Source organism: Drosophila elegans, unplaced genomic scaffold, assembly GCF_018152505.1.
Source record: "Drosophila elegans isolate 14027-0461.03 unplaced genomic scaffold, ASM1815250v1 contig_814, whole genome shotgun sequence".
Taxonomy (NCBI): Eukaryota; Metazoa; Arthropoda; class Insecta; order Diptera; family Drosophilidae; genus Drosophila; species Drosophila elegans.
Window position 1 is genome coordinate 3,308,933 of NW_024546167.1, and position 17,139 is coordinate 3,326,071.

Consider the following 17,139-nt stretch of genomic DNA (forward strand, 5'->3'; position numbering starts at 1 on the left):
ATTCTTTAGAACAAAAAAGAGGATCAACGAAGTAGGTGGTCACAACAACTTTTTAACTTAATTTTTGATTTACAAAGCCGGAAAAACCCCAAGATTATAAAATTTCAAAAGTCAGCTGATTCTATGAATAAAACATCTCTTCTGCAAGAATAAAATATATCGATAAGTCTACACCCATCACTAACGTGAAACACGAGTTATTTTATTTGACTTGTTATTCAGTAGTTTTTGTTAGATCTGTGCCAAATCGCATAGAAATTTGCACACAATGTTTCGGCCCGAGAAACATGGCCTTGAGCCAGACTTTCAGCTTACAAAGTTTACGACCCACACTGGATGAAGTTGCAAAATCCCCCAAAAAGTACTTGAGAAGTACCTAAGGGGAACAGAAATAGTAAATAGAAAAAATGATGGATTCCTTATCGGTAAGACATGTGATTATCACGGCGATTAAATGATTGTCTTAACATTAAATCATTCTTTAAGGCTCTGGAATGGATTGTGCAGTTATACCGCTGAACCGGCACAAAGATTATTTACTTGTTCAAACCGTCGACTTCTTTTATCCTATGGTGAACGATCCGGAATTATTGGGACGTATTGCGATTGCTAATGTCTTGAGCGACGTTTTTGCGGTTGGGGTGACGGATTTTGATTCAGTGGAAATTATCGTCAGTACATCGACGAGCTTTACTAAAAAAGAACAAGACGTTGTCATTTCACTTATCATAAAGGGTTTCCAAAACTCTTTACAAGTCAATGGCTATCATAAAACTCCACTTGTTGTCAGACAACTTAAGATCAATCCTTGGTGCATTGTTGGCGGCATTGCGACGTCTGTCTGCCGAAGCGGGGAAATAATTTTGTAAATATCACATAACATAAATACCTTAATATATATAATTAACGAGTTGTCTATCTTAGACCTTCCAATGCCCAGCCTGGCGATGTTTTGGTCCTTACCAAACCTTTGGGAGGCCAGATGGCGATGGATGCTCACCTCTGGCAACTTAACCACAATGAAAAGTACACAACACTGCTGTCTGAATTCAGTGACGATGATATCAGGGAAACTTTTCAGATAGCAGTCAAATCAATGACATATTTGAACAAGAATGGTAATTTTAATGTTCAGTACTCTTTTGTGAAAAAAATTAAGAAAATGTTATTCCAGCCGCGCTTTTAATGCACAAGTATCAAGCTCATTGCGCCACGGATATCACTGGGTTTGGATTATTGGGACACGCCCACAACCTCGCCCAATTTCAAAAGCAGAAGGTCCTATTCAAAATCGATCAGTTGCCAATCATCAAAAATGTACATAAATTTAGCTTACTGATTGGCCAAAGTACAAAGTTGAGTTCTGGTAGATCGGTAGAAACCTCTGGTGGATTGTTAATTTGCCTTTCGCCCGATGCCGCCGATAAATTTTGCCGAGATTTTCAAGAAATTACTAACGGAGAGCAAAAATCATTTAAAATTGGACACGTTATAGCCTCGAGCGAGTCTGATGCAGTTCTGTGTGATGAAGTAGAATTCATTGAAGTCAGCCTTTAATTAAATGGTACAAATTGATTATTCAACTGATGACGAATATTTCAGAAAGGCTTTTTGGCTTGGAAATATTTCGAATTTTATTATGCACAAGTGTCTAATAAATTTGATGATTAATTAACCGATTTAATGTGTTTGATTTAAATTAGTTATAAGTTAAATATGATAGGTGGTCGATAGCCAAATAATTTATCGATTTTATTTATAATTTTGATAACAGAGCAATAACCTTTATTCAACCTGTCCTTTTTAACATTAGTTTTTATATATTTATTCATATTTTATTAATATTCTCTGTTTTAGTATACTGCACCCTGGGGCCACAATATACCAATAGTCAACATCTGTACAAATACATGTTACGGTTACTTTAACGGCGCAGGCAGTTGTCCTTATTTGGTGCTTTATTTTGTTAGTGGCCTCCCCACACGAAAAACACCCTTAACGGGAACAACTAAAGGACGGCAAAGGACACGGGCATCGCCAAAATATTTGGATAGAAAAATAGCAAGTAAAATGTTGAGCAATCATAACTTGGCTTTAAAATAAACTAGCCAATTGAATCCGACCAATAAAGTGACCATTGCTTAAGTGAAAGTAGCCATCCAAGTGTAACAGTTCATTCAACACAATCAACAAAATGTTCAGGAGTAAAAATGATGGGAATATTGTGTACAAATGCACTGTGCGACTCCTCGATGATTCCGATGTCCTAGAATGTGAATTTCAGGTTTGTGCTGCTCTTGAACTTTGCCTTTTTCCGACCAAATTGTCCTACATTCGTGAGTGAATAAGGTTGTCGACATTTAAATGATTGCTCATCTGCACTTGATTCATTATGCATTGCTGTAATGTTATTCTGCTACAAACAATTGTACCGTTATATGAATAAACGAAAGTTCACAGTTCTTTCTCGCCAAAAACAGCGACTAAATGTTAAAAAAGGGGCCTAATCTAAAAATAAACTAACTACTTATTAAAGGTCCTGAATAAATCCATAAGATAAATGAATTTATTTTTATTTTACCTATAAGCTCGTGCAATAAACAGATGGGTGGCTAACGCCCTTTATGCTTACCGGCAAAAGTGGCCTTCATCATCCCTTTAATCAATTTAAAATACAAATTCTTTAGTATATTTTTAGCTAGTTCACTAATAGAGCTTTATTTATAAAATGTGAAATGGTTTTTGAATTCGAATCGCCTATTGTTTTATTTTTAAATACAGTTTTGAAGGAGTAAAAATGTTTTAGAAATAAACATTCTTTAAAACTTTACCATATTTTGATTTAGTTTTTTAAAAATGTGTTCTAGGAAAAATTTCAAAAATGGGTAGATATTCAAAGCCTTTTAGAAACTACTCGGCAGTTTTCTATCAAGTTGCTCAAACGCTTTTTAGATTTCATTGAGTTTGTAAAGTCAAACAGTTACAAAATAATCGTTTAATTAAACCAAATCATTTTTCATACAGCCGTTCCACAAAGGAATTTACCTATTGGAGTATTTGTGCGGTGAGTTGGAAATCAAAGAGAAAGATTACTTTGGCTTGCGATATGTTGACTCCTCAAAGCAAAGGGTAAGTTTGGGTTTTTTTTAATAGTTTGTGTACACAGCTTTAATAATTATTTGTAACAGCACTGGCTCGACCTCTCGAAATCAATAATTAAGCAATGCAAAGGTAAGTAAATTGTTAACCAATGAATTCTCGATTTATGGTCATTTAACTTTTTGTGCAGAACTGGATCCTCTGTTGTTTTCGCTAAGAGTTAAGTTCTACCCAGCGGATCCATTTCGACTGACCGGAAATGCACGGATTATGTTGTATCAGCAATTAAAAAGGGACCTTCGGCATGGTCGATTGTATTGCTCCTTGGGCGAGGCAGCCGCACTGGGTGCCTTAATTGTTCAAGGTAACTTCTTAAATCTTTTGAAAACAAGTTCTGTAACTTAAATGTTGAATACCATTTGCTTTATAGAAGAGCTTGGCGATTACAATGAAGACGTGCATATAGGCAGCTATGTATCTTCCATAGAATTAGCCCTACGCCAGACAGAGTATCTGGAAAAGAAGATAATCGAGCTCCATAAAAAGCGAGAGCCTGGGCAGGATCTCTCCTTGGCCATGGACGAGTTCCTAGGCATAGCACGCGGCCTGGAGACCTACGGCATCGATCCTCATCCGGTGAAGGATCACCGGGGATCGCAGCAGTATATCGGAATAAACAATTCGGGTATAAGCACCTTTGTCACCGGCAAACGATCTCAACATTTTCGCTGGAATGAAATACATAAGATCAATTTTGAGGGCAAAATGTTTATAGCCCATCTGAGCTATACCGATGCTAGCCGTGAACCAGTAAGTTGTAATATATATATTTAAAATGGTTAATTTTCTTTACATTACCTCTGTTTAATGTACAATTTTGCTTTAGAAAAAACACACAGTGGGGTTCAAGTGTCCAACCGGCGCCGCTTGTCGATATTTGTGGAGATGTGCCATAGAACAAATGCTGTTCTTTACGTAAGTGATTATTAATATAAATTTATCCTTGTATATTAATAAATTGATTCTCCCCCTAGATTACCCAATAGCCAAAGTGCGGCTGTGATTTCGGGAGGAGGATTTTTCTCCTGGGGCACGAAATTCCGATACACCGGAAGAACTGAGCGCGAAATTTTGACTGAAAACATAAATGCATTGCGGGAACAAAAAATAAACAATTCGAATTCAAGCAAGCGAAAGGCAAGCAGTGTGCCAGCAACGCCGTCCAGTCCCCAAGGCGATCTAGCACAAATACGTACGTTTTTATTTTTTATTATTATTATTATTTTTATTTTTCTTGAGAACTGCAGGTGTTCGTCTCTTGTCTAAAGAACTCGCGTTCTTATTTGTGGCAAAGTGTATTTTTTGGACAGATAAAGTATCTGTTAAGAAGATTTGTTTTTCTCTAGACTCATTGTAAGATCAAAAACTCACAAGGACCCCAAATCCCTGTTATATTTTTTTTGGATCGATCCAGGGACAGCCGACTTCTAAAGCTGTTTTCTTTTTAAATTAATTAATTGATTTAATTTTGAACCTAGCATATATGTTTTAAATAACAAACTATTAAAAACAATTAAAGGAAGGAGGCAATTATTTTTGATAAATTAAATAAGCCTTTTAAGGGTAGAAGCATGTTTATTTAAAACCCATTGTTCTAAAGAAAAACTATGCAGGGCCTTCAACCGCATTTAGTTACCACTTAAATTACTCCGGCAGATAAAATTAAGTAATCTTCACTATTATTTTTCAGGCTATAGCAGTTTACCGAGATCGACGATGTCAGAGCCTTTGGGGTACGGCATGCCAAACGGACACTTCTACGGGCAGGATGGTCACGGCATGGGTGAGGTCAATGGTGGCATCCAAATATCCAGTCTGGAGCCCGTTTGCGAGGAGGCCCGGCTGAGGTCGTCCAACATCGAGGGTGTCAACTACTTGGCGACCCAAATGGGGGGCTACGCCTACCGGGACTCCATCGAGCATTCTTCCACCGAGAGCGGGCTGACCGTGAACGGCTACGACCATCCGAGGAAGCACAACGAAGCCAAGCAGCACGGGTCCTACTCCCCCAATCTGTACTACGGACAGTCCGATGTCGCCTCGAAGTCCAGTTCGCCTGCCGATAAATTTCTGCACGCGGATCCATCCGCACGGAAGGTCAAGAAGTTCCGCAAATTCCACCTACTACACGCCTTTGTTCCGTCCGTGATTTTTGTGGCTTTTGCGATGGCCGGAACTGCCGTGTTCATCATGGAGTCCGAGTCGGAAGCCTTCGAGCAATTGCGCAACTCCCCCGAAATGCTTTGTTTGCGCTACCAATACTACCAGCCTTTGAAAGAGTTTGTCTTGGAGAAGTTGGGTCGGAGAAAATAAGGGCTCTTCAATTATGTAGAAGCATGTTTGATTCCACTAGCAGCTGATGTATCGGGTATTTTAAAATGTATTTAAGTGATTTCTTTATTATTATGCTATAACGATTCCATATATTAAAAACAAAAGCCTGAACTTTATTTTAACATTTAACTAATTCGTTTTCATTGGGTGCTGGCAAGAAAAGACATTCTTTTGACCTATGTATGCATCGCAAGTTTATCAAAACACCTAAAATGGGGCAGCAAGTTAAAAAAAATCTCCATCGACACCAAATACTTTTATATTTTTTTGAAAAAAAATGACTTGGATAAAAAACGTGTATTTAATCTATATAAGCAAGCAGTGCTATTTTTCGGAAAACAATTACTAAAATAGATTGTAAAAACAATAACTTAAAATTTCAAAACCAAATTTAAATGCAGATTATAAGAGACTTAGGCCACAACAAGACTTTAAAGATATACCACTTCGAAATCGGATAATGGCAAAACAAGTTTTTGGTCACTTTTCTGCGCTGGGTTCGGAAAACAATTAATAAGTTATATCGATGTCGATGCAGATTTTAGGAGACTTAGGCCATAAGACTTTAAGGATATATCACATTAAAATCGGATGCCTGAAATAAAAGTTAGGGACTATGTCTCTCGTCACATTTCTGCAAGTACGATTATGTCGGAAATTTATAAAGGGGTTACATCATACAAATTCTAAAAAGTTGACCCGAAATTACAAACCAAGTTTAAACGCAGATTTTTAGGGAACTAAGCCACAAGACATTAAAGCTATACCACTTCGAAATCGGATGCTTGCAAGACAAGTTATGGAATTAGAACTGCAGGTTGTTGCTCACTTTTCTGCAGTGGTATTTTCGGAAAACCATTTTTAAGTTTTATCGTAAAAAAACAGCTCAAAATGCAAATTTAAAGGGACTTAGGCCACGAGACTTTAAAGATATACCACTTCGAAATCGGATCCCTAATTTAAGAGTTATGGACTTTTAACTGCAGGTTTTTGGTAACTTTTCTGCAAGGACGATTTTTTCGGAAATTTCGAAAGGGGTTACATCATAAAAATTCAAAAAAATCGATCTGAAACTACAAACCAAGTTTTAAACGCAGATTTGTAGAGATCTAAACCACATAACTTTAAAGATATACTACTTCGAAATCGGATGCGTAAAAGAAAAGTTATGGATTTAAAACTGCAGGTTTTTGGTCACTTTTCTGCATAGACGATTTTTTCGGAGATTAAGAAAGGGTTTACATCATAAAATTTTCCAAAAATCGACACGAAATTACAAACCAAGTTATAAACGCAGTTTTTTAGAGAACTAAGCCTCGAGACATTTAAGTTGTACCACTTCGAAATCGGATGCTTGCAGGACAAGTTATGGAATTAAAACTGCAGGCTTTTGGTCACTTTTCTGCAGTGCCATTTTTTGGAAAACGATTAATAAGTTATATCGTAAAAAAAAAACAACTCAAAATTGCAAAACAAAATTTAGATGCTGATTTTAAAAGACTTAGGCCACAAGACTTTAAAGATATACCATTTCGAAATCGGAAGTCTGCTAGAAAAGTTATGAACTTATAATTGAAGGTTTTTGGTACCTTTCCGCAAAATCATAGTCGGAAATTTAAAAATGAGTAATATCAAAAGAAAAAACACAATATTTAAGTCCATAGTTTTACTGTTTTACCACGGTACCGTAAGGAAAAAGATAAGTCTTGGAATTATTGCATGATTTTTGTTTACATTTCCGCAAAGCCACTTTAAGAAATTAGGTGTTATAAACATATAAAAATTAGAATAATATACCAGTATGGAAAGTGTATTTGGAGCAAAATTTGTTAATATTTGTATATAAGTACTGTTACTTTTTTTTTAGCCACTTCAAAAGCATAATTTTAAATTTTATGAGTTTTCCCAATCGAACCATTACAACTCAAGTAAGTTTGTTTGTTACTTTGCTGCCTGCTTATGATTTAAATGAATTATTTGATTTAAAATAATAGTCTTTGCTTAATAAATTATATAAATTAGTGTATTGTGTAGGATTTTAGCTTGCTTTTAAATAATATCACCACACACCATTAAATTTATTAAAGATTATACTAAAAAAATCAGAGCAAAAGACCCAAACACGTTCAAAAAACAGTTCTTTTATTTGTCGATATTGTTTAAAATCAATCTTATTCGTTAGATTTATTAAGTAAAACTTTTATTAAATAAATAAATGTGGCTATTCTTTATTATTACGATGATTGACGGAATATTACCATTTCATCAATTGAATGTACATTTCTATAATCTATGCGAAGCTGTCTACTAAAGAACCACGTCTGCCTGAAGTCCCAACGATTCTGAGTGTTTCTTGGCCTTCATCCTCAGGTCCGCTATGCTGGAACTCTTGCTGTGCGCGGCGGCGAAAGCAGCCAGATTTATGGAGTATTGTGGCACAGAAAAGAGTCCAGTCGGCACGGTTCCATTGGTTATAGCAGCAGCATACTGAAACGCGGAAGGGATTTACACTTAAAGGGGGGTCGATAATTAATTTGTGTTATAGATATGTTACAACATTAAATTACACCCATACTAACAGATTTTGGTGTGCTGAATTGTAATCTACTTGTAGGTTAATAATCCTTCTACAGATTTACATTCCTGCACTTTACCTCAAGCTGCTAACAAAGTAGTGATTCTTTGTCAAATTTAATATTCTGAAAAAGAACCACACTTAGTGCTGTGTTTATTAAGTAATGTGAAAATCCCGCTTAAAAGTTAATCGCTTTGTATAGAAATTTAGTAATTGTTCGAAAACAAATAGTTAACATTTTTTTTAATTCAGAGTAAGCTTCTGTTCGAATCTGAATTAATATAAGAGCGGTCCAACATTGTATAAAAACGTGAAGGTTCTTCTATGCACACAAAAATCTTCCAAACTAATAAGTAAGAGTGAGTTTTTCGACTAGCCTTATGTACATCTGTATAAAAAAGGAATTTTAAAATCATCACCCAGAGAAAAATCCTGTCAAATCCAAATATTTTCACTTTGAAATTAACAATTTCGGTAATGACCAAAAAAAAAGACCCAAGGGGTGTTTTCTTTAAATCAAAGTCTGTTACCATTTCATTTTAATTTTAGGTATGAATAAAATTTAATTTTAAAATTAAAAAATATTGAAATTCACAATTTTGCTATTAATAATAAATCAATTAAATATGTTAATAATTACATTACCATTCTTTAAGTTTATTTTAAGTAAGTTTGTATTTAAAAATAAAACAATGTTACGTTCAAACATTTTAATGTTTAAATTTACTATGTCATTTTTTTTTTTTTTAATTTTGACCTAAAGTTCAGCACACTAAAATCTTTCAGGACCCTATACTGACCAGTCTTGTATATTATTATGCAATTAATTTTCATGAGTTTTACCTGATGAGCTGCCACGGAAATAATTGCTGGATCGAATGCAGAAAAAGCGGCGGCGGCTGCAACGGTGTTGGAAAACTGTTTGATGGCCGATCGCGATATCGCCGGAGAGTGAGGCGACTCCACGCTGACCACTTTGCCGCCGGAACTCGTGCCACTGGGTGCTTGGGGATTCGAGCTCGACGCTGCAGCAGGAAGAGGAAGAGGATGAGGATGAGGGTGAGGATGAGACGGAACGGATGAGCTTCGAAGGGCGGCCAAACTGACGTAGGGTGCGACGCGACAGGGTTCCAGTGGAGTGGCGATTGGAGGACTACGACTGCCCACCAGGAATCCTTCGAAATATACGTTGTTAAATGTGCGTTGGTTAACTGTGTTTGTAAGGCTTTTTAGTTTTATAAATGAGAAACGGAAGAATTGTAAGACTTTAAAATAAAGAGCATCTACTTTTAATTATTTAATTTAGTTTAATAATCTAACTATTTGATTAAGTCTTGTTCAATCTTGGTAAACTATGTCGCGTGCCTGAAGGGAGTTTGAATTTACATTTTTTTTGTGGTCGTAAAAAAAAGTACATTTGTGGGTCAACGTTTTCCTGAAAATTATAGGTTTCACTTTTTTGTTAAATATGCACACTAAAGGTCGGCGATTAAAAATTGATTCACTCAGTTTGAGTACAGATTTTTGCTATTCACTCACATTAAGCATATTTTTAGTAATTTTAATTTTAATAAAGCGTATAAGTACTTTTAATGTTGTAATAATTGAGGTCCCGAGTTCACTTCTAGTTGTGTTTTGATTTTTTGTTTTCTAACATTGGTTATTTTTTTTTTACTATAATTTGTAAGTATTATAGACATACCAAACATAAAAATTTGTTATAAACTAACATAAAAGTTATTGAAGAAAATGTTTAAAATAGCTATCCTATTTGGTGTTTGATATCTATTAATTCGAGAATTGAAAGTTCTCTATCAAGAACTTGGTTTTCAATTTGAGTGCCTTGCATTTCTCACTTTTGGGTATAAGGAACATACACTCGTTCGCGAAAAATGAGTTTAATTGGCTTTTAAATTATTATTTGACAATACTGAATTAATTAACCCCACGGCTAAATTTCATCTCAACAACATTCGCTTTTCTAATCCACTCATAGTTTTCGTTGAATAGAAATTTGTTTAGAAAAACTTTTAAGAAAGTTGCTAAATTCACAACTTTAATATAACGTTTTATTTTGCAATTATTTTTTTTTCTTTGCAACAACATTATCGTTAATTATTTAGTAGTAAATCTTGTTTTTGCCCAATTGCCAAGTGCAAAAATGTTTTCGAAATGTGCATACCCGTATTTTCTAGATTGGTAAATCGTTTTAAGATTCAGTGACAAGTAATTGAATTCATTTTGTAATTTATTGCTCGGGAAACGCCCCGTGTTCGGAGGCGGCGTCATTCAACCACAGGGACGTGTTGCTCCTGGAGCACATACAAATGGGCCTCCGGGGACCAAAGGCCAGGTTAACGTCTTGTTTACGGTGGTTCACCGGCGGCAAAAGGCCTGAGAATTGATATGAACCCATAAAGTGCTGCCCATTCGTTGTGTCTGCCGTGCTTTTTATGCCAAAATTTCAATTTGATTACATTTCCGAAACTTTTTTATACCGGAGGTCCGGTATGCTGAAATACGGCAACATTAGGCGGCAATTTGATAAATGAGATTAGATCTTTTAATCCAATTAGGTAATATAAAGCGAAAGCGTCTGCAGCTCCAGTTGCTCATAAATCGGATTTTTGTTTATGTGGCTTTTAAATCAAGGTGTAAAATATTAATTGTATATCTAGGTCATCGTTTCGAAAATAAATGCAATAGTTTTAAGAAATTCATTCATGTATTTGTGTTTTACCATATCAAGAATAAAATTTTGTGTAAGGAATATATTACTCACTAAATTTAAAACATATTTTTGTGTGCTTTTTGCTGTGTGTGTGCTTTATTCGGTTTGTTTGTTTGCTTTTCGCATTATAATCAATTCTCACAATCGCATCTGCTCAAATTCTACCAACGAAACGGGCCAAATCCCTTCGGCAATATACATAAAAACGTTTTTTAGCGACAGCAACACAAATCATTGCTAACTTCATCAAATTAAATATTCGAGCAATAAAACGTAGAATACAAATTCTATTGAGTGAGCCGGACGAGTCGGGGAGTTGATGAATGGGATAAGTCCTTGGAAACGAGGGTTGAAGTCGAAAGGAGCGCCAAATGAATTAATGAAGAGACATTTAAATAACTGTGAAACCGTAACATATTGGCTCGACGAGTTGATAAGCCAGAAAATGAACAGTTTCCCCAAATGTAAATGTAAATGTAAATGGTCTTGCCTGATTTCTGTGTACTTAACTAATTGCGATTTACACTTTAATTAAGCTTAATTGGGGATAACTTGGCTACAGCGTGGGTGATGATGAGCGAGGATTAGAAAAGAAACTAATGATTTAGGGACTCCAGAATTGCCAATATAAAATTATGAACAATTCTGTTTAGTGTAATTTAATTATTAGCACCATTTTATCTTTTATATGCTCACCTTTGTGCATTTGGTTTTCGTGCTTTCTACATTTCGCCCTTCTATTTTGAAACCAAACCTGAAAGTATATTGATAAAAGGGTTACTTTATATTAAGTTGATTTCTTCTGATGGCTTTTTCCTAAGTATAAATTGAAAATACAATTCTCCTCTCCGATTTGATCATTAATTCTTGTAATACATTAAATTATTGCTGTTTATTTGTCATTAATTACAGCCGAGTAAGATGATGTTAGCTAGCTGAAAGTTCCGAAAACTGAAGCAATTTATTACGGGCCATAAAAAAAGTGACATTCCTGGTGCTTCCAGCATCGCATCTACATGTTCCATGACCACATAGTGTCTACTTGTATTGCCGCCACCCCTGATTGAGCGTTTAATCTTTAACCGGCCCCCTGATGCTCAAACAATTTTCTACTTGTATCCCAGACTGCAAAAGGGGGTGGTGTAAACCACTTAACACCCCATATACATATATATTTTTCACAGCGACGGTGGTTGAAAAATCAAAGTAAGGCCTTCACATTCGCCCAGAGTTCGGATTTGGGGCGACACTGTCTGGATTGTCATTAGTACAAGTGTAATGAATATCCATTGAAAATCAATTTGTGCCATTCGTAGTGTCCAAGGGGCGAACCTTTTCAATGTCAAGCTGCCATTTGGCCAGAATTTATGGAGATAATTACCTGCACTCTGGCCTCGCTGAGCCCCAACCTCTGACTGAGCTCCTCCCGCATAAAGGCATCCGGATAGTGCGTCTCCTCGAAGAGTCGCTCCAGCTCGTTCAGCTGATCGAGTGTGAAGTTCGTCCGCGATCTTCGCTGCTTGGTGTTGACCACCGACGAGTCCAGGTGGTCGCAGTGCTCCCGGATTCTTTGGCCACTTGGTTCCGGGGAGCCACACTTGTCGCTTATTGCCGGCTTGTCGGGCGCCAATTTCGGCGTATTGCTGTCATCCGTGCACTCGCTTATGTTGGCGGTCACCACCGCAGAAACTTTCGGATCTGCAAAGTTATAGTCATATTATAAAGTTATAAAAAAAAGGTCTGTACTTCCGTAAAAGCCCCGACCTCCGAACGTCTTCAAATTGGCAGTATCCTTGTATTTTGGGGATTTGAACACTAATAAATATGTCAAAGAAAATAATGCTAAAAGCCATTTTTATTTTTTGGTTAAAATTTGTAAAATTAGTATAAATACACATTTTATTTTTATCGAATTTTTCGAGAGAAAAGTAGAAAACGGTTGCCTTCTAGTGACCACTTTTAAAAATAGTGTTTACGTAGTTTGGTCGAGTTGGCACTACTACACATTGCGTAAATTCTATGATAGTGAACATATATTCACAAAATTTTTTTTTAAACAAAAAAGCTGCGCTCTTTAAGATAAGTAAAAGATTATAAAGCAGTAAGCTTTAGATCATTTAGTGAAATATTGACAATCGTCCAGTTATGACAACTCATTCCAAGTTATGGAGCGCTTTATTTTAATGACAGTTAATAGTTTTTTTATATAAAATAATAAGTATCAACCTTACGCAAATTACTATCATAACATAAAAACTATGATGTATTTCAACTAGATCTACAACTGTTTTTTTTATTTTAGAAGACAATAAAAAACCCAAAAAAAACGTTTTTTCCAAGAAATCTTTTTTTATATTTAGGTAGTATATTTATTCATTTATTCGCCAATGGATATATCCTTATCCTTTTTTGTTACCAACTTCGACCTTATTATTCGGAGCCCTTGGCTTTTCGGAAGTTTATCCAAAAAACTTTACTCTCATCGTTTAATGTAGTAGATATTGATGTGCATTAAATATATTTAAAAATCAAAACATTTTATTTTAAGTTAAAGAAGCTGGTATCAAAGTTTCCCAAAAATTATTATACAGCACGTAATGTCAGTTAGAATAAATTAGTTTATCAAAGGCAACAGTACGTATGAGTGACACACTTGGACCATAAAAGACATATTTTTTATTTGTCCGAAAAATATGAAGATACACAGATACGGGACCTAATACATTTTTGAATGTTGTTCAAATTTCGGTTTAACAAATTTAAAATACTTATTGGGATTAGTCATGCAAAAAATTGCAAATATGCAAGTTAATATGGCTTTATTATGAGATATGAAAAAAAGCCCTTACTCGTGGAGTAATAATATTTTGGTGTATATATTTATTCGATTAGTGTCTATCAACACACAGCAAATCCAACAATTATTTCATAAATTAAAACCGTAAAACTAATAAACCATTAATAAATATCGAATCAATTGAAAAAAAGCGAAGTTTTAATTATTTCATATATTTTTTTAATTGTTTCTATTGGATTATAAAACTAAACCCGTAATTTGGAAATTACTATATTTCAATGAATATGTAAAACAATTTGGTTTTCATTTATTCTTTTACAATTTTTGATTGTTTCAAAGAGAGATATATGATGTAGTTGACCGATTTTATTAAAATTAAAACCATAATCAGAAATACCTAACCATTACTTTTTTTCTAAGAATATTAAAAAACAAATTAAACAATTCGGCAAGCCGAAGTTTATACACTCTTGCAGTTTTGCAAAAATTAAACGTCTTTATGACATCTAAGTTTCGAATTTTATGAGTACCCATTAAAACCCATTGAAGCTATGAAGATTTTCACCTCAATTATTAAAGCGTTCCTTTGCCAGCTATATTTCATAATTTCCCAATTTGAATCAAATTAAATGCGTAATTCTAAATTATTAAAGCATTTTATGTCCAAAATAATTACAAAAAAAATCAAAATTAAAGAAGATAAATTTTTTTTTATTTATTTTTGTAATATTCTGATTGTTTCCATGGGAGCTATAAGATATAGACGTCCGACTTTGATCAAATTTAAATCGTCATTCCAAAACAATAGACCATCCATCACTAAATATTCAAGAACTATAAAAAAATGTCGGAAATAATAAAATTTATAGTGTCTGGATTATTATTTTTTAAAATTAATTTTAGGATGTAAGAGTATACCATTTGGAATAAAAAAGAATTAATTGTTATTGATAATATTATAGCCTTATAAAATAAAATATTCGCTTAAATACTGTATTTAGCTATTTATGAAGCGACCATGAACGAAGTTCTAAAACCACAAAATCTTGAAGTATTTTTGTATTTTTTTTAAACACAGTTGTTATAAAAATTATATTTTTTTTTTGTTTTTCCGATTGTTCTAATATAAAGACGACCTACTACTTTCTACTTTCTACTTTTTTTAAAGTTTTTTATAGGTATCCTTAAAACTAAAAGATAAGTTTGCGAGGAAACGGATATCCGATTGTCACGGGGTACTATCATTATTTTCAGATCTGATTAAGGCAGAAAAATAAATATTTCCAACTCGACTTTTTGTCCGTCTGTCTGTCGCACTGCAACTTCTTTTTTTGGATCAATCCAATAGTTTTAATTGCATATTATAGTTTATGGTAAATTAATTATAAAAGATATGTTTTAAAAATTATATTTTGGGGCAACTAAGAAAATTTATCACTAAACAAATAATAATACGTTTAGAAAATAAATTTACCGACATATTTAATAGAGCATAAATTAATTTATTGGGGACTAAAATTTGAGCGGCTTAAACTGAGATGTTTAACAACAATTAAATTTCTTCGAGACAAGATTTTTTTTAAATTTTCAAAAAAAACCCTTGTTGATAATAAGTAAAAAAAAACACAATTTCGGAACGTTTTTTTAGAGCATAAATTCTATTAATGGGGATTGAAACTTAAACCCATTTTGGGCAATTTTAGTCATATGTTTAAGTTACCTTCCGCCGGCGACTCCACATTCGAATCCTCCGATATTAGCCAGTTTTTGGGCTTAGTCTCCACAGTCTTGCGAAAAGTTGGGCTTAGGCGAAACGATTCCACTACAGTCTCCTCCTGATGGGATTGTGATTGGGTTTGGGATTGTGATTGTGATTGGGATTCTTCTGGTGGCTCCGGATCAGCCTCGAGAATCGTATTGCTCTCCGAAACGGACAAGTCGGTTATGTCAATATCCACCGATTCTTCGCCACTCGCGCAAGTTTCGGCGTAACTGCCGCCGGAACTGAGGGAATTTATGAATATGGCGTTTTTCACTTCCGTGTGCTTTTTGATACGCGCGCCCGTCATCGAATTGAACAAAGCGTGAACACTGTTGTTGGTTAAGTTAAACTCAAAGGACTTGGTCACAAACTGTGCCAACTGCTCCATGCTTTTTGTTAATAAATAAATGATAGCCGCAGTTTTTTTATGCGTTCGAGCATAAGTTGCTGTAACGGAACTAAGTTGCCGACTATTTTATAGTCCACACCAATGGCATTCGGCGTGTCTAATCACCTCACTGGCTCTTTATTGCTGCGCATGTCCTTCGGCTTATCCTGATGGCCAAGTCCTTGTTGCCAAATTAAGCAGGAGAGAGCAGGCCATTAAAATTGCGCACTTATTGCGCAAATGGGTGAAAATGTAATGCAAATCCATCGACTGTCCGTTGTAATAGACAAATATAACTGGCATCTACAAACATCTTGACTTCATTCAATTAACATTTTTATCCCACATTGTAAGTGCTCTCCCTTTTCGCTTTTTCGCTCTCTCTCGTGAGTCCTTGAACATCCACCACCGGAGCTGAGAGTGTAAGTCCTGCCTACGTGCTTTAAATTGGTCTCTCATTGGTCTACGGAGGCAGCGGCATAAGGCCAAAGTGGTTGCACGCTGAGCGATTCCACCTTACTTTCCTATTATTGGTTATAGCCATTATAGAATACAATATATCCATTAGGCGGCAATGAAACCCATTATAATTGCTATAAATGATGCAATGTGGGAGGAGTTTTGCCATGACCCGAGTGCGGAGCTTCAAAGGATTTAAGCTGTTGGCACTTCATAAATACTTTTAAATTCGGTGTGCTTAACATGTAAATCTACTGCTGTTGGGGTACTAATTTTTATCTCCCAAAGTCGTCGTATGGGGACCAACCTGTTTTATCGATTGGGGGCGGGCACAAAGCCATAAAATAAGGACCTGAGTTGGCACTCTGCCACGCCCTCAATATTCATTACTTCAATTTTGTGTTAATGACACTGTGCAACAAACGTGACATAATTGTTTTTTTTTAGTGCACAGTTATAAAACGTATTCAAAGATTCATATACTATCCCCTTTTTAGTTGCAAAAGTGTCACAAAAATGTGTCACTTTCTGCACCAAATTACTTGTATGTTGCACAGTGTATACGCATCTCATTTATCAACTTCTGGGTAATTTGAATTTAACAGCAAGCAGTTAGTTTTGCCATTTGTCCCAAACATATCTAATCAGGTAATGCAATTTAAACTCAAACTAAATTATTCTTTCGGGACTAATATAACATTTAAATATTTCCGAAAAATATGCCCCAAAGGGCAGCATGGTCTAGAATTCAAGACCATTTAACAATATATTTACTATTAGCTACTCGTTACACAGCTAACCAATTTCAAAATATAAAATATGCCCCTTGAAAATAATTGTGTTTTAGGTGGCGCCATTAGCCGCAAATGTACAATAATGCTCATAACTTCTAAAATATTTGACTTGAAAAATGAGTTGTTGTTTGAGTTAAGGT

At 35.0% G+C, this 17,139-nt stretch overlaps 3 protein-coding genes across 4 annotated transcripts; 2 read left to right on the forward strand and 1 right to left on the reverse strand.

Annotated features, from left to right (window-relative positions):
• The first annotated feature begins 179 nt into the window (after nucleotides 1-179).
• Nucleotides 180-1,679, forward strand: LOC108142079 (selenide, water dikinase 2). The gene is made up of 4 exons (XM_017265766.2): nucleotides 180-425; nucleotides 487-865; nucleotides 925-1,118; nucleotides 1,175-1,679. Exons 1-4 carry the CDS (start codon nucleotides 269-271, stop codon nucleotides 1,555-1,557), a joined length of 1,113 nt encoding a protein of 370 aa, XP_017121255.1. The 5' UTR covers nucleotides 180-268; the 3' UTR covers nucleotides 1,558-1,679.
• Nucleotides 1,680-1,951: 272 nt separating this feature from the next.
• LOC108141688 (FERM domain-containing protein 5) lies at nucleotides 1,952-5,591 on the forward strand. The gene is made up of 8 exons (XM_017265167.2): nucleotides 1,952-2,284; nucleotides 3,025-3,129; nucleotides 3,189-3,231; nucleotides 3,290-3,463; nucleotides 3,530-3,909; nucleotides 3,986-4,074; nucleotides 4,134-4,351; nucleotides 4,850-5,591. Exons 1-8 carry the CDS (start codon nucleotides 2,195-2,197, stop codon nucleotides 5,470-5,472), a joined length of 1,722 nt encoding a protein of 573 aa, XP_017120656.1. The 5' UTR covers nucleotides 1,952-2,194; the 3' UTR covers nucleotides 5,473-5,591.
• A 2,129-nt stretch (nucleotides 5,592-7,720) lies between these two features.
• On the reverse strand, nucleotides 7,721-15,885 carry LOC108141680 (short stature homeobox protein 2). Of its 2 annotated transcripts, XM_017265155.2 has the most exons (5): nucleotides 15,317-15,884; nucleotides 12,181-12,497; nucleotides 11,496-11,553; nucleotides 8,912-9,243; nucleotides 7,721-7,980 (listed from the first exon to the last, which is right to left on the reverse strand). In XM_017265155.2, the coding sequence occupies exons 1-5, from the start codon at nucleotides 15,744-15,746 to the stop codon at nucleotides 7,801-7,803; spliced, it is 1,317 nt and encodes a 438-aa protein (XP_017120644.1). In that variant the 5' UTR covers nucleotides 15,747-15,884; the 3' UTR covers nucleotides 7,721-7,800. The 2 variants fall into 2 exon arrangements, with proteins under 2 accessions (XP_017120644.1, XP_017120646.1); XM_017265157.2 differs by lacking the exon at nucleotides 11,496-11,553 and having other exon boundaries at nucleotides 7,869-7,980; nucleotides 15,317-15,885.
• Nucleotides 15,886-17,139: the final 1,254 nt, after the last annotated feature.